Source organism: Apus apus, chromosome 15 (assembly GCF_020740795.1).
Source record: "Apus apus isolate bApuApu2 chromosome 15, bApuApu2.pri.cur, whole genome shotgun sequence".
NCBI classification, from domain to species: domain Eukaryota; kingdom Metazoa; phylum Chordata; class Aves; order Apodiformes; family Apodidae; genus Apus; species Apus apus.
Window position 1 is genome coordinate 6,914,948 of NC_067296.1, and position 16,830 is coordinate 6,931,777.

Here is a 16,830-nt window from a genome sequence, read left to right on the forward strand (position 1 = left end):
AGGCGGGAGCGTGAAGTGCGTGCGTGCGGTGAAACGGGGGAATGCAGGTGTGTAGGTGTGAGGCAGCGCGGTGCGAGGGGCTGAGCGGGCGCGGGATGGGTGTGTGGGTGTGAGGGAGTGCGGCGAGGGCGACCCCGCGCCCCGCCGGCCCGCCCTGACCCCCGCCCGCCCGCGCTCTCGCCTGGTCAGGCCGCTGCCCGCCACGGGCCCGGCCAGGCCCCCAGGGGCCGGGCTCAGGCGCCTTCGCCCTCCCCGCCCCGCCCTCCCCGCCCGCCTCTCTCTCTCTCTCTCCCCCTCCCCGCGGCCGGGGCTTCCCTTCTCTCTTCATTCAGCGCTGCTGAGCGCTCGCCGCGCTGCTCCGTCGGCATGTCCCGCAGCCCGGCTTCCCTCAGGGACCGGCCCCTCTAGTGCCTCCGGCCGCGGGCGAGGCAGGGCCGAGCGGGGCGGCAGGGGGTGGCACCGCGCGGCCATGGGGGGCTCCTGAGGCGGCCGAGGAGAGCGGCGGGGAAGCGGAACGCCTCGCCCCGCGGCCGCCACCATGGAGGCACCGCCGCCGCCACCCGGAGACCCCAGCGCTGCGGAGCCCGCCGGCTGCCCCAAGGACACCGACCGCCAGCTGCGCCTCCGCCTCTGTGTCCTCAACGAGATCCTCAGCACCGAGCGGGACTACGTGGGGACCCTTCACTTCCTGCAGTCGGTGAGCGGCGCCGCGGGGCGCGGGCAGCCCCCCCAGGGGCAGCGGGCGGGCCAGGCGGGAGGCTCGGCTCGGCCCGGCACGGCTCGGCCCGGCGCGGAGCTGAGCTGAGCCGAGCCGGGGGCTGCCTGTGTGTCCCGGCAGCTCTTGGCGCAACTTGTGGGAAGTGCCTGGGGCCAGGCCCGCTCCGCTGAGCGGGGAGTTTTTTTCTGCTGGAGAAGCTGATGGGGGATGTGCGAGGGGCCAGCGGGAGCCCGCCGTGGGCAGAGCGGGGCCGCCAGCAGCCGCCTTCTCTGCTCCGGTGAGGAAAAGCCCCGCTGCCCGAGCGCTGGGTCCCGCAGCATCCCGGGGAGGCAGGCGGGAGTCTGTCTTCGTGGGGCTGAGAGGAACGGGTCCAGGAATGGATCTGCTTTTTAGAATGCCTCATCGCTTTTGTTGGTGGTGGTGGTGATGTTTAGAAGTTACTGTTACACCCACTTAACAACTCTACCCTTACTGGCTGTTACTTATAAGTGTTTCTTTTTATTTTTGCTGTAATGGTAAGCATAAATATGTGATTGAGCCGGGTGTGTCTGTGCATGTGGAGACAATTATACTCGCCCTCTGAAATTATCCACGGACTGGTTCAGAAGTAAAACTCCATCTGGATATTTCCTTTTTCCTATATGGGCTATAGATGTGGAATTCATCAGCATACCACCACACTCGTGCAAGTAACTAGGAGAGCCTGCAGTAAAAGTTACTAGATAACAGATATGCCATAAAAAAGAAGAAGAATAAACTGTTTGATCAGACAGAGATCAAGAATCAAAGCAAGGGATGTCTCTGCAGAGATTTCTGAAAGATTGGACAGGGCAGAAATTCTTTATGGTGTTTTGCTAGATAAGTGCTAAACCCTGATATCATCTAAATGGGCTTAGACCCTGGACCCTTTTTGACTTGTCTTTCTGGAAAGGTTTTTGTTTATTTGTTTTTTAAAGTCGATTTGTCTTCAGTGTTTTTCAGATTCACCCAAGTGGCAAAATGTCTAGCATGAAAGATAAATGAAAAGGATGTGGTTGCTTTATGAACTAGTCTCTCCTTAAATCCTTCTATTCTCTCTCTAATAGCTGAACTCAGAGTCTTTAATTCCAGAAAACTTCCAGCTGAAGTGCTGGTTTAGCTTCCTTTAGAACTGGTCTGAATATGAGGAGGTTCTTAAAAAAGCTGCAAGTTGAACAAGTGCCCCACCCTAAAGACCAAACAAAACAAAACTCTCAGAAAACCCCTCTGTCCTAAGTACTGAATTTGAGGTTTTGTCAACTGCAGGCTGGAATGAGGATTCAAGCTACATGTATTTTTTAGCTTCGGTTCATACAGCTAAATGCAGTGACAGTGTTAACTAATGGGATTTTCATATATTAAAAAGCAAAACAAGTTATTGATTTTCATTACTGTGGCAGTTTTTATGAGAGCAGTAGTGAGTAATAGGCCTTTGGTACTGGCAGGAGAAAATACTCACAGAGGACACTTGGCTGTGGTCTCAGGATGGCACTGCAGACAGAGCCCCTCACAGTCACCTTGTTACTAGCTACTAGGTGTAGATTGGCTGTAGTGTTGTCTTGGGAGGTTGATTCTGAAAGTGCAGCTGTACCCCCTGTGGAGTCTGGGTTTTGGTAGTTATGTTTGAATAAAGCACTGAGGGACAGGATCTTTCCTATCTCTAGGCCTTGGTTTAAAACAGTATTCACACAAAGGCGCAACTTTTGGCATGTGTCAGATGTTCATGTGCTGTCCTAAAGAATGACAGTTTCTTCAGTCGTTGACCTAGTTCTTAGGGGCTGAGTCTCTCTAGAACATCCAACACAGTTGGATGGTGTTAGCACCAAGGAAAGTTGAATGGGGATCTGCTGCAATATGTGAGGGTAAAAAGAGCAACAGTGGGATGAAATTTTTCAAACTGAAGTTTGGAGTCAGAAATATTTTCTGCATAGATTTGGTGGATGGCCATAACTTAATAATTTCTAACAACATGTCACAAAGGAAAGAATTCTGCCCTGCCTCCCACATGGAGCAGCTGGCATGATGTGCAAGTATAGTAGCATCTATATAGTCAATGGAATTACAGGCAGTTATAGGGCAAAAGTTTTGCCTTTATGACACTAATAAAAGTAATGTAGCACTGGGACCCTGTATTCTCAAATCCGCCTGAACGTCACCAAAAAAGTCCACTTCACTCCCATTAGTTTGTTTTTCTGAGTGCACTGATATGACTGCTGCTCCTGCCCCATCTGCCCCTTTCTTACCATCTCCTGTTCTGTGTGAGTTGCACTTACCCAGTCCAAAATAAATGTAAACTGTTAGTCTTTCTGGAGTAATGTGCCTAGTTAACACTCAGACGTGGTTGGGTGATGTTAGGGTTTGTTGGGTTTTTTTACAGTGTGAATTGTACTTAAATTGATTATACTTCCATATGTTGCAGAAGCAATTTTGGCTGCAGTGGAGAAAAGGCTGCAGTTCCTCTGTGAGGGACAGCTGCAGTTCCCAGATCTTATGGAAACTTGTGCCTGTCAAACATGAGATGAGAGATATGCAGGGTACAGGTTCCTTTGCTTAAGAAACTTTAATAGCTCTGATAAATAAAGGCAGGCTAAATCTCATATCTTCATATTGTCAGAATGAGTTTTTCCCAAGTAGCATGGGACAGTTGTGCTTTAGAAGAAGGTTAGGTCAGGGAATTTGTGCTCTTTGTTAAATATTTGCTATTGAAGCACTAGTCATCATTAAGTGTTCTCAATAAACAATGTTTTTAAAAGCAAACAACTAAATTCTATGGCTTTATTCACAGCACTGAGGTTGCTTGCTAGCAGCAGCTTCCTGTGTTTCCTGGTAATGTAAAAGAATCTCCAAAGTATTTAATACTGCGGGTCTGCAAATAAATCAAAGTAACTTTGATTTATTAAGAGTATTTTGGTCCTTTTTTAGAATGCTAATATGTGACCATGTTAAAGGAAAGGTTTCCTTTTAGTTTGCTTAGAAACCTTTTCACCCTAAGCTACAGGGAAAATAGGTTTGCTATAAACATAAGGACTCAGTCCTTATTTGCTTTGCCTAAAAGGTTGTGGTCCTTATTTTGCTTCCATAGATTAATCAAGTGGGTATCATTAAAGTTATAGAATATGTTCTTGTTTTTTCCCCACAATAAAAATGCTGTTAGTCACCATGAAGAACATTTGGCTGTGAGTTTTGTACTCATTTAGTAATGCCTCAGATGTTTACCGATTAAAATATCAGGTTCTAGAGAATAAATTGTCTATTTCATACCTCAAGTGATTCTGGCAAAAAGAGTTATGTCTGCAAATTTAACTTAGATTTAAACTTAGGTTTAATGCATACAGTTCATTTTTCACTGTGTATGTTGTTTGTAAGATTTTTATTCTGGTGAATTTTGGATGCAAGAAGGGGTTCCTGGTCAGTTTTGCTCCTGTTTAGTTTCTGGTGCTCCTGTTGATAGGTCATATTACAGTATTAGGTATCAGAATTGGGGAAAGAATGAAACCAGTAGCTTTTCTCTGTGGTTTGTTCCGGATCTCACAAGATGACACAACCAATTTTAAGGGATATCTTTTGTTTGTTTGTTTGTTTTTGTATAGCGGAGTTTGGGTTTTATATTAAATGGTGATGCAATAAAGATGTGATACTCATATGCAAATCATTATTTTGAAAGCTTTATTTTTTCTAGATTAAGCCTCAAAATCATGAGTTACCAGGCTGAGCTCACAGCTCAGCTCACAGCTGATGATCTGAAGTTACTGATTTAATTATAAATGTGCACATGCTGTATTGTGTCCTGCCTCGTCTGCCGTTTTTTTAGGCAGGTATGATATTGCAAAATAGGAAATCCTCCTTGAAGGAATGCTTTGTAAATCCAGAGTATTAATAGAAATACCGCAGTTATGCAGATATGTTAATAACTTTACTAATAAAGGCTCGTTACACAGCCAAGTTTTAAGCAGCAGGGAGAAATACAGGTAATGGATGAAAACATATTGCTGCCAGTGTCATTAAAGAGCTACTGATCAAATAAGAAGCGAAGTGGAAAACTCTAAGAAGCTAATGGAACTTTACTAAAAGTTACTGATGTAGTAAGGTAAACTTCAAAGAGATAAAGGTACATAAGTCTCTGGTGAGATCATAAACCGTAAGGATTTTCAGTCTCCAGACTTCAAGATTCAATTAATCCTTTGCCTGCCTTTGGCCTCTTTGAACTTTCTGCAGCATGCAGAAATGTCTATGTTTTATATGTGGTCTTGTAAATATTGATTTTCTATATGACAAAATTAAACCAGGTGATAATTCGGTTTGTAAGACCAGTTGGGTAAGTGTCAAATCAGCTGTCTGGTGGCTTACAGTCTAGCACGTGAATATGTGAGTGACAGCAGAGTCTTTAGGTACTGAGGTGTGATGTCTGCACATTGCAGCCCTTAAGCTTACCCGTTCTCTAGGTATCTGTTCTTGCCTGTGTTGTCAAGCTGTATGGAAAAGTCACAATTCATTGAGAAGAAAGGCTGTGGTTTGTTTGAATGCTGCCTGGTCATTCCACAGAATCCCAGTCAAATGTGTTATACTAATATTTCAGTTATAAAAGACCAGCTTTCAAGTAAGGAGACATCTGAGCAATTTCAGACATACTTATTGACCATCATTTTAAAATTTGATTGAATAGTGGGTACGCAACAGTTAGATGTCAGTATTTAAAAGTTTGGTTTACCAGCTTATAGATACAATAATAGGAATTACATATGAAAGTGTAGTAACAGTAATTATGCAGTACACTAGATAGCAAATTAGGTATTTTGTTGCTACACTTTTTTTTCCTATCCTTTAAATCCACTGAACACTTAAGACTAACTTGCACATGCAGCTTTCACATTTTAGTCGGGTAATTGTAAGAGTAGAAAGCCAAATCGTTCTCCACATTGTGTATCAGTACAGCTCTTTCATCTTTCCAAAGACAAACCACCAACTTGTAAATTTCATTGTCAGAATGACAGGATGTACCTTCAGCTTGAGCAGTTGATGTGTGTTCTGTGCAGGCATGAAATCAGTATAAAAGTTGAACTGTCTTCATCAGGCAGGTATCGAGTTGGAAAAAGTCGTTGTACCAGGACTATTTTTAGGTTTTAATATTATGTTATCCTTTATTTTTATATTAAGACATCTTATCTATTGTATAAATATATTACGTTAGGGCACGTGCCATCAGATAAATTAACCCACATCCTACAGACTCAAAATATTTACGTTATGCTCCCTTTTCTTGCTTGCTTTGTAGTTGTAATTAATCTAGTATCTCTGGATTTTGCACTCCACCCATCTCGAAATATGATAAGCATCACAGACCTTTTTTTTTTTTTTTCATATTTCACAATCTTGTTTGCATCCAAGATTAGGGCTCTGGTTCTCAGATAGAGTAGCAAACAGACCATTTGTCTCAGCTGTGAGGTGTGGTTTCCTGTCCTACCCTGTTCTCTGCCTGTTTCACCCTCAGTAGATAAAGATAAATGCTGATTCTGGAAGGTGAACCATATGGTTTGGGTAATGTTGCTCCTTTATTATGAGACAGCTAAAGAGCAACTGGGGAGAGGAAGGAGATGGAAAAGGAAATTTGGTTCGAAGTAATCTAAATTAGCTTGGCTGTTCTGTTGTTTCGCTCAATTAGTCACATGCACTCACCAATAGCCAGTTACGATTGTGAATGATCAAGATTTTCTACTGTTGAGTCTTAACAACGTGGGTAATTTTTCTTAAAATCCCGGTTGTTGACATTGAGGAAGCTCATAGCTTTCATTTTAAATGGCACATTTATAGCCCTTCTGGTTGTAAAGTAAAGTTTGAAGACACAACATCAGCAAAGCATAAATGCTCAGGAGTTTTTTGGAGCTTGTGTTCTGACTCCTGAGTACCTGGGGCTTGTAGTGTTGCTAGTCTCAGGCTGCCTGGGCAAAATAGGCTGGTAAAGGCTGAAATCCATCAGATTAAAAGGTTCTTTTGCTCTAGATATAGAGAATGTGAAGCAAACAATCTGGATGTAGATATTGAAGTAGAAAAGCAAAACAAAGCAAAGAGAAAGCTCTGAAAATTTTTGTTTGAGCCTGTGGCCTGCAGAGCCCAATTTGAGCCCTGGATGTAAGAGCAGGGATGGAGGATACAGAACTAGCAGGTTTTCGTCTGCTCTGAGATGCATGTCTGAGCTTAGTTTTTCACTTGGAAAATTGTGTGACCAGCCCATGCCTTTTGAAATGAGGCTTTGCAAATCGCAGGTAGATAGGACTACAGCAGATTTTTCATAGGAGCAGAGCTGTTTGTCTTTTTGCAGTCTCACAGAATCTCCACTATGAGAAAAACATCATTAAATCCCAAGGTGAGAAGTAAAACTCCTTTCTCTTTGCTTCCCTTAGCTTGTTCCAGGTTTGTGTGCATCTGACCCTTGTTATCCTTTATCTCAGAGCTACTTTGGTCTCGTTACATCCTTCAGAGGGAGGTGTTTGACCTGACCCTGGCTCTGCATCTCTCCTCTCATTGCAGTGATATCATCAATCAGCCCTTTTGCCATTTGTGCCTCCCTCTCACTTCGGGGATGCCAGTTGTTGTCTGAACATGTGTCATGATCTCAGGGGAGGGAGGTTTTGGCTGCCCAGTGCTTTCCCAGCGTCACGCTGGTGCCTCTGCAAGAAAACTCACTTGCAATAGCAGTCTGGAAGCTGAGTAAGTGTATGGGAGGTTCACAGACCCCGGGCTTCGGTAGGAAAGGACATCTGGATCAAAAAGTGAAACAAGCATCACAGATAGCAGAATTTATCTGAGTTGCTCCACACATAGCTGAATGCATATTTGATTTTACACCATTTTTTGCTGATTTTTGCAGGAAACAGACTCCGATTATGGGAGCCTGTTTGACCTACATATAGGAAGAGAAAAAGTTTGAAAGCTTTGCTAATTTTCCGCTTTCATGGATGTTTTCACGTTTAGTTTCAGACTAGACTAAATTGTCAAATTATTTAACTTTTTTCTCAAAAATAATTTTATTTTGCCTCTGATAATTTCAGTGCTATTATCTGGATTCTCTAATATGTATGCGTCTTGAACTCTAGTGCCCAAAGTGCAGGCACAAGACATTTCCAAAGCTATAACAGAACTGAGAGAGTGAAAGGATTACTTCACACTTCTTGTGTATTTATACAGGAGTATTATTGTAGCACAGAAGCCTTAAGAAAGGTTTATGAGTTTTTACCTGTATTTGAAGGCAACCCATTGCTCATACCAGTGACTGTGAGTAGGTGTCTGCATAGAGGATTTATGGGAGCAGTCTTATATTTAGACTTATGGGATGGACCCTGGAAGGCCAACACTGAAGTCTCCTTAAGGGAAACAGACTGACATGTTTTCAATCTAGCATTCCTATGTCCAGATCCTGGCAGTCCCACAGGCATCCCACTCTGGGAAGGGCATCTGGGACTTGAAAAGTCTAGGTCTCCCAAGTGCAGTGTTTGCCTGCAGGCATCCGGATGAGTCTGTGACAGGCAAAGCCTTCAAGAAATTACTTATTTTTGTTGCCTGCCTGTTGTTTCCTTCAGGCACTTACAAGAAAATATGAGGGACTATGTGTGAATTTCCCACTTATTTCCAGCTGTAGAATCCCTTTTTTGTTTTTATTTCCAGCCTCAACTGGGTTCTCAGTCTGTAATAGGTGTTTTCTTGGTAAAGGCCTTGCTCAGCTGTAATGTGTTTTAGGGTGTAAATGATAATATATGTTTTGACTTGTGATGCTTGAAATCACTGTGCAATGGCAGCCTGTTACTGGTCACCACCAGAGAGAGAACTACTAACCCACGTGTATCTGCTTATTCCCTAGGCCTTCATTATCTGGAAAAGCTACCATCGGTTTTCTTGCACTAAATGGGGATTTAGTGACAAAGCTTTACAGTAATCTTATTTGGCCTTGTTGGACCAGGCCATTCCCCATGGCAAAGATTTTCAGATCTCCTGCTCATCATTTCCTTTTTTGAAATACTCTTGGAATTAGATAATAGAAATATGTGGTCTTAACTAGTTTCTGAAGATGTGGGGGGGTTTTTTTGGTTTTTTTTTTTTTTTTTTTTTTCATTTGCAAATAGCAACTGCTGTGATTGAAGAGTCTGGTTTGTGGATCAGATTTTTGAAATTGTTCTGCATGGTTCTATCTTCCAGTTTCTCTGACTACATAGCAAGGTTTATTTTTAGCCATCTTTTGGCCAGGCCCTTTTGTTTCATGCTTTAGTACTTAATCCATATTTACACAGCAGTATTTCCATTAAGTGTTCTGAATTGGCAGATGATCCCCTTGGTTAGTGCAATCAAAGGTGGTGCTGTTTCAGAGCGCATGAAGGCTGTTAAGGAGGTAAAAAGTAGGGTAGGGCTTGTGGCATAGCGTGGCTATTTCCTCCTCTGTTAGGGTGGCTTCAGTCTATTCCTCCCCTGCCCCCCTTTTTTGTCTTTGTTTTTGTCTCAGTATTTTGTGTTCTGTTTTCAACTTGGATTGAAGCAACTAGTGCTGTCTCTTTGAAGGATGGATTGGAAGCATCACTAGCTTACTGTGTTTCTTATCTGTTTTGAAGAGTTCCCATTTAGCAGTGGAAATGACTGCAGCATACTCAGCCTTTAACAGCTAGAGGCAAGAAAAAGATTTGAAAAGTGCAGCAATGTAATTTCTCAATCAGCTGCAGAGACTGCATTGTGGAGCAACATGCAGAGCCATCTCATGGAGACTGAATGCTACCTTTTACTGCTTTTCCCTTCTAGATCACATTCCTGCTTGATTGCCTGGCCAAACATAATTAAAGCTTTAATGCTGCTTCTGCACATAGGATTGAGTCAAGCTGTAGTGGACATTCAGAACTGCAGTAGGTCTGTACTGGGAGAGAACCTCAGGGAAGTTATCTGGACTAAAATGACTCCTGCATATACTCTCCTTCACCCTTCTGTAGAAGCCACTCATCTAAAGAGGCTTTGGTTCCCTTTGAACTGCAGATCTCAAGAACAGAGTAAGAGAAAAGAGTTCTTTCACTCTTTTTACTGAGCCCTCCTTAGAAGAGTAACTCCTTGCTTATACAGCTGATAGCCATATGTCAAGCCATGAGATAGTGATGGCCTAAAGCTGAATGGGAGCTGATAGGCCCCTTGAAACCTAGTGACAGAAGGACAGGTACTGACCATTCTTGGCATCATGACACTTGTGTGTGAAAGCCCACCTGTTTTTTCACCCAGCGCTATTAGCACAAGAACTTGTCACACTCTGGCTGGCAAAGTGACTTCCTGCAGTTCCACAAACAGCTGCAATATTATGTCATGTATCTTTGCATTGCAGAGAGACAGCAATAGATTTCTACATCTTGATTATTTAAAGATTAGGGTAGTTACTGAGATAATGGGGCTATGGAACTGAGTTAAAGGAACGTTTGTGTTCATGTAAGGATATTGAGTTAATCTCACGAATATTGCTATTGCTGTAATTATTTCTATGGAAGCGTATCAGCCATAGAAATGATACCTTGCTGCAACTCATCTGATGCCACATGACTCATGGAGTTAATTTTGTGACCATTCTCAACCTGACTTTCATTTTGTACTTCTGGTTTTGCTTGTGGTCAGTTTCTGTGCCAACAGAACAATTTATTGGTTCCCAAACCACTTAGCTTGTGTAAAATGATGGCACTTTTTTTTTTTTTTAAACAAGCAGTGTCTTTTAGTCATTAAAAAAATCTTTGTAGACTGATCATAATTTAGTTGGCTCAGTAATACACTTTCAGTTTCAAAAGGGGGGAGGGGGGGAAGGAGCAAGCAATCTAATATGCAGGATGCTGATTATATATTCTTTGGATTTGTCAGTTGTTTAGTTGCCACTGTCTCAGAGTTAGGAACGATGTTTTCAGGGCTCCTTTATGCATTATGAGGAACTGCTTGGCTGTTTTTGTTATGAAACTTGGTGTGATTGAGCTAGGAGTTTGACTTGCACAAATCAGGCCTCTGGTTTAGCTGTGAACCAGTGTCACTACCAGTGATACCAATCCTATGTTCTTTCTGCTAACGTGTCTTGCCCTAATGTGTTGGAATGAGAAAACATTGAATTCTGAGAGGTCGCTCTGCTCACCCCTTCCCTGAGTGGGCCACTTAAAAAGAGAGGCTAGCACAGTCCTTTGCAACTGGTGACCCTAACTGCTGCCATTGCCACCAAGGATTGATGTTTGTCTTGGTGATCTGATTAAGAAACAGCTTTGAGCTGTGAGAATAATTTTACTGAATGGATGTCAGATGTTAGCTACCTTTATACATGATATAATGGGCTTAGATTTTAAAAAGCCTAACAACATCATCCACATCTTCTTACACTTTCTTATCTATAGTAAATCACTTTTGTCTTGAAAGTTTTGCCTGTTCACGCTTCTGGCATCCTAGTGTGGTGTGAGTAACTTGGAACAACCTGCCATGGGATACACAAGGGAAATATATGTCTGGAAAGAGGGAAAAACCTAAAAGTTTGGACTGGGGGCTTATTTTGGAGGCTAAGGGAGCGGACAATGAGAGGAGTTCCTGTGTCACTGGTGGAGAGCCCTGCTTTGGGGACAGACTCCTGATAAGAATTTGCATTTTAGTGGGTACTTATCTCAGATAGGTGGGTTGTTTTAGCTAAAAAGCAAAGTCTCTGGTCCCATGGGACTTTCTGTCTAATCTGACAACTGCTTTGAATTCATCACCTCACAGGGAACCGTTTGCTGTTAACCTCATCACAAGCCCCTTTCATTTTGTTTGAAGGGGCAGTAACAGAAGGTTGTAAAACTTTTGACGTGCTAAAATGTTTTGGACTCTGAAACGTGATTCTTAAACAGAATCCAGGTTGTAGTGGGAACAATGGGCAAGCCTAATGTAGGTATATATATATGAGTAGGCTGTGTGCTATTTAATATGTAGGTCACAGAGAAGAAGGCATGGAGGCAAAAGTTTATCTGTCGTGTTAGATCTCATCAGTGGTTAATGCCCTGTATTGTTAAGCAAGAGACTTAGGCTACAAATGTGGTAAACAAAACAGTGCCCAGCTTTTTGCTGGCCTTAAGGCCAACTGGCATGGTCTGGTCTTGTACCACTGAACTCTCTGAATCTCAGAGTAGGATGGCTGCATTCATACTGCCTTTTGGGAATGGTCTTTGGCTCATCCTAACTCTGGCACCATGACTGCGAATTGTTTAGGAGAATGCTGGTAGTCCTGGGCCAAAGGGTGCCAGGAAATATTGTAACAGTTTTCTAACAGCATTGTGAGACTCAATGTCCTGGCACTGCTAGCTTATTAGTATAGGCATAACCCAGGGTTCCACCCCACACTGTGGCACAACTTACTAAAATAGGATGCCGTTAGAACACTGATGCCTGTGGCAGAGCTGACACCCAGACCCAGTGCTGTCCGTGTTGGTGGCTGGTATGGATGGGATTATTTCCAATGCTTTGTTTTTATGTGAAAGTTCTAGGTGTTAGGCTGGAAGTACTGGGAATTTATTTTGTCAGCCTCCCTTAGATCTTTGTCATTACTGACTGTTGTCTTTTATTTTCTTGGTTTGTGGAGGAAGAAACAGAAAGGAAAAACTGCTTGAGTGGTTAGGGACTACTTTAGGATGGTGTCAAAAGGAACTGGATGTTAATTACCTAATCGTGAGTGTCATTACAAACAGTTGTGAGCTGAGATATTGTAGACTGAAGACACTTCATATGAAGTGCCGCTTGCTCATTTCTGTTTTATTTACTTCCTTTTTTACTGTGGAAAATCAAAGGCTTCAAATGATAATCACTGGACACTTGCATATAATTTTTTGGCTCACAGCCCTCTGGGTGCTGATGTTTCTGTGTTTGTTGTGTTACTGACACTGTGATCAAAAGTCAGCTCAGATGGAAAGCAGCTGTTTGTGAGGAGAGGGTGTTGACAAAACACAGAATAAGGGAAGAACAGCAGGGGAAGGTTTCCAAAGAGAGCTGCAGAAGTGTGTTTGCCATGAGCATTCAGTTGTCAGAGGGATGATCCCTCAACAGGAAAAGGAGAGATGGAAATTGGGAAGACACTTTTCACAGAGTTTGTGTCCTTTGTCGGCTCCTAAAACTTTACATGTGAAAATATCCCTGTTGCAAAGACATGACTCCTTTGCATTGGCGCAAGTACTTTTGTTCATGTGTGATGAGAACATGTTCTGAAAACATGTCAGTAAATAAATAATGACTTTCAGGCTATAATGATCAAAGATGATTTTTTGGGAGGTATAGTTGAAAATTGAGATTTACCAATTAAGTTATTTAAACAAGACAAAAGTACCACTGGAGCTTGAAGCTTAGTCGTTAAACAGTACAGGGCACACAAAGTCCAGTGCATTTAGTGTTGCAGTATCTGTCTTGCTGGGCCTTTTGTGGAGTCAGACCTCCAGTTTTGCCACCACTGAATTTCTAGAATCCTGCTGCATTCAGTCCTCTGGCCTTCACATTGCACCTACATTCTTGATTTACCACTGCCTTCCCTTGCAGTGGATGGGGAAGCTGTTGCAAAAGGACAGCCAATCTTACTGTACACATTTCATTCAATTCTATGCATTCCTCCTTTTTTCAGCACTTGCAAGTAGTATTTACTAAAGTGCAACCAACTAACTGCCCTTAAGGAGAGAGAGCAAAAAGCATTTAGAAACAAAAATGGACCAATAAGTTTGAGGTAAACTCAATGCTTTTGAACTAAATGCAATTGGAAAAAGTATTGGTTCTAGATAAGTGGAAGAAGTCAAAAATAAGGACAGATCAGTACTTTTGGAATTAGAACAAGTCATTGCTGCAATATTACATTATTACATAGCTTTTCACTATGCACCAACTATGATGATTTTTTGAGAAAATAAATTGTGGGCAGTTCCTGTGGGCAGGCTGGGAAAGTTCAGCCTGTTCTAGCAGGTGCCTGTTGCCTTGCAGTATCAGCATTTTCTGTGTATAGAATATGAACATCATGAACAGCAAGGTACATCTGGGAATTTAACTCTGACCTCAGTTTCCTTCCCCATTTAAAAACAGCTTAATATGCATCTTGACATAAAATACAGAAAGAACAGATAGCCTCTTGATTGGTTTTGTCTGTTATACCATGTATGCAGTCTATGTGCATGTGTCATAAGAGATCCTTTTGCACAATAGAGGCCAATGCATCTTTCTTAAGCAATTGCACAAGAAAAGCTACAATATTTGGAAAGTAAAGTATGAATCAAAATTTTTACAGCACACAACCAGAGGAACTGAAACTTGCAACCAGCAAGCAAGAATTAAATTGCAGTGGCAGCAATTGGTATGTCCAGGTGGTGTGTGTTTGGAGGCAAGGCTGCATGACATCAGTTCTCTTTTAATGTGGTTCTGGCTGAGCTGCTGGGGCAGCATGATATCAAAAGCCAGCTCAACCCAGTGGAAAGAAAAGTCTCAGGCCATTTTGCTTAGAGAACAAAATTTCGCTTTCAAGTGCATTAAGAATAAAGATACTAGTCTGTGTTTATGCAGCACTTTTTTGGCTGTGTTATCTCAAAATAGAAACCCCCTATTTAGCAGATGGGGGAACTGAGGCACAAAAAGGCAAAATTCCTTGTCCAGAGTTTGCAGGCGAATAAACTAACAGCCAGAGCCAGCAACTGAAGCTAAGTATCTTGTCTTCATTCTTTATCTCTTTCATAATAAAAAGCAGAGTAAAAGATGTCACACAAACTATGCATCTTATTTGAAAAAAGTGTGACAGAAAGTTTAATTCAGTCTTCAGGCAACCAGCTGACACAACCTTGGTAGTTAGTGCTCAATTAATTGGTGATCTCAGCTCAGTTCCAGTGGGACTGTTAGGCATAGCCAGAATCAGTATTGACAGTCTCTGTGACAGACCAAGGGTCAATGGGCAGTAACAGTTTTATGCAAGAGATGGTGCTAGGAGTATTCCTGCTATAGTCCTATGTGAACATACGGTGTAGAATGTAAGTCTTGGCTCTTTAGGAATTGCCAGTCAGGAGCTTCCCATTGCTCTCAGTGAGTAGTGAAAATGTAAATAAAGAAGTTACATTACATCTCAGAATTACTCAGTGACAGTTGTCTGAACAGTTGTGCTTATGTTAGAATCTCAGCAAGTGCAAGTGCAAACACTCAGACATCTGGTTGTTTTATAATTGCCTAGTCTGCTTGTGTTTGTGCTAGCTGCTGAAACTAACTCTTCTCAGGACTATGCAGAAGTACTTTTTAAAGCAGTAAGTGCAAGCCTGAGTTCCTCAATCAAGCACACATTGAACACAAAGGGTGTAAAAGACAGAAATGAAGTGAGAATGTCAGTGGTTTGAATGTACTGCTGATGCTGGCCCTCTGTTCACTAGGAAAGCCAGTCTGTTCCAGCAAATTAAAACTCTATAGGGCCAAACTGAATCCAAGGAGAGATTAGGAAAAAGTTGAGTTATGAGAGTCAGTATACAGAAATTTTCACTTGTGTGGCTTTCCTGCACTTCTCGATTTTTGGTGAAGAGCTGGAACTTCAGAGATGCCACAGAAAGGAAGTTTCTTTCTCAGTAATTTTTTAGCTCCAAGGTTCAGACTTTTTTGAAGATTAAATAAAGAAGTAGTTGAATCCTGAAATTTACAGCGCAAACCCATCCTTGGGGACAGGAGGGTTTATTTTTGGTATGTTTTGCACCTCTCTGCATACTTGTGATCTTCCAAGACTTCAGCTACCTCCTTTTCATTGATTTTGAAGATACAGCTTCATTCAACACCCTTGTTGGGTTTTGTCCTAATTCTCCTTATTTTCACATAAAAAGGCTTTATTTTCCATCAGTTCTGACTCTGTCAGAGGCCACCTACTGATATTCAACCCACAAAATATCAAAATAAAAACAGTAGCATATCGTATCTCTGCGAATCATTATACTATTGAACCTCTGGAATAAGAAATCGGTGAGATTTTGAGGGAGAGTGGTTTGGGGAGAGGTGGAGTAATGCCTTCGTGGGAAGCATTACTTTCCTGTCTTAGGGGCCTAACTAACCTTCAGGAGAAGAAGGAACAGAGTAGGGCACAATTAATTGCTTCAGTCATCTCATTTAAATATCTCTTTGCAAATGCGAGTCACAGTCCTTAGCCCAAATGCATCTCAATTAACAGAGGAGTGACTGAGAATCACACACTTGCCTATTTTGCTATGTATACTTTAGACATAGTAAACACAAGGAAATAGGTGGGGAAGATTCTGGGGGAGGTGGTGGCTTTCAAACACACTATTTGCCAAAGCTCCTGTATACCTGGGCTGGCTGACAGTACACTGTGGGTATTGGTTTTATTTGGACTGTGTGAGGGCAGTAGATGTGAGGGTCGAAGAGCTCAGGCATGGCCTTGCTGTATGACTGCATCCAGATGGAGTTCTGTTGGCTTTTCCAAGCCTTTGCTGATCACGTAAGTCATCTGCAGTGAACCTCCACCATAAGGACTAGAGCTTGCTTTATGGAATCAAGACAAATGCAGATGATATTTGAGTGACAGTTTCAAAGGAGGAAGAGAAACATATGCTTAGTCTGCTTCTGTTTTCTATGCTTATGTTATTTTATTTTATTTGCTATGTAAGCAAGTTTCAGCTGAACTGGTAGAATTGGTCAGAAAGGTTGAAACTTTCAGAAGAAGTGAAAACAAATGCCCTAGGTTTGGTTTTGTTTTGGGGTGGGGAGTAATTTTGGCTTGAGTGTACTTTTTTCTGATGACCAATACATCAACTGTGGCACTAGTGACAGACACATCATGCCATCCACCAGGAACTTCCCTCAAATTTGAGGCACCCAGCATTATTTCCAGCACATACTTCTTCGTATGAGGCTCTGTGATGCTGTCAGGGTTCTGGGATGCCTCTCCAAACGCATGATCTGCTTTGGAGTACCTGGAAGAAAAATATTTGATGCTCTGTGATATGTACATCTCCTTAGCAGCTCTCTTCTGAAAATGAGGGTTCTCTTTGTGCCCAGTGAGGCAGTCCTTTATTCACACTTGATCCTTGTTGGTGGAGTTACTCTGTTTGTAGAAATGAGGGAGAAAAAAAAGATGG

At 42.3% G+C, this 16,830-nt stretch overlaps 1 protein-coding gene across 1 annotated transcript in view; it reads left to right on the forward strand.

Moving 5' to 3' along the window:
* The first annotated feature begins 532 nt into the window (after positions 1-532).
* The window catches only part of PREX1 (phosphatidylinositol-3,4,5-trisphosphate dependent Rac exchange factor 1), a 142,887-nt gene continuing 126,589 nt past the window's right edge, over positions 533-16,830 (forward strand). The window contains exon 1 of the mRNA XM_051632880.1: positions 533-697. Coding sequence (XP_051488840.1) covers positions 539-697 — 159 coding nt within the window. The 5' untranslated portion in view covers positions 533-538. The remainder of the gene's footprint in view (positions 698-16,830) is intronic.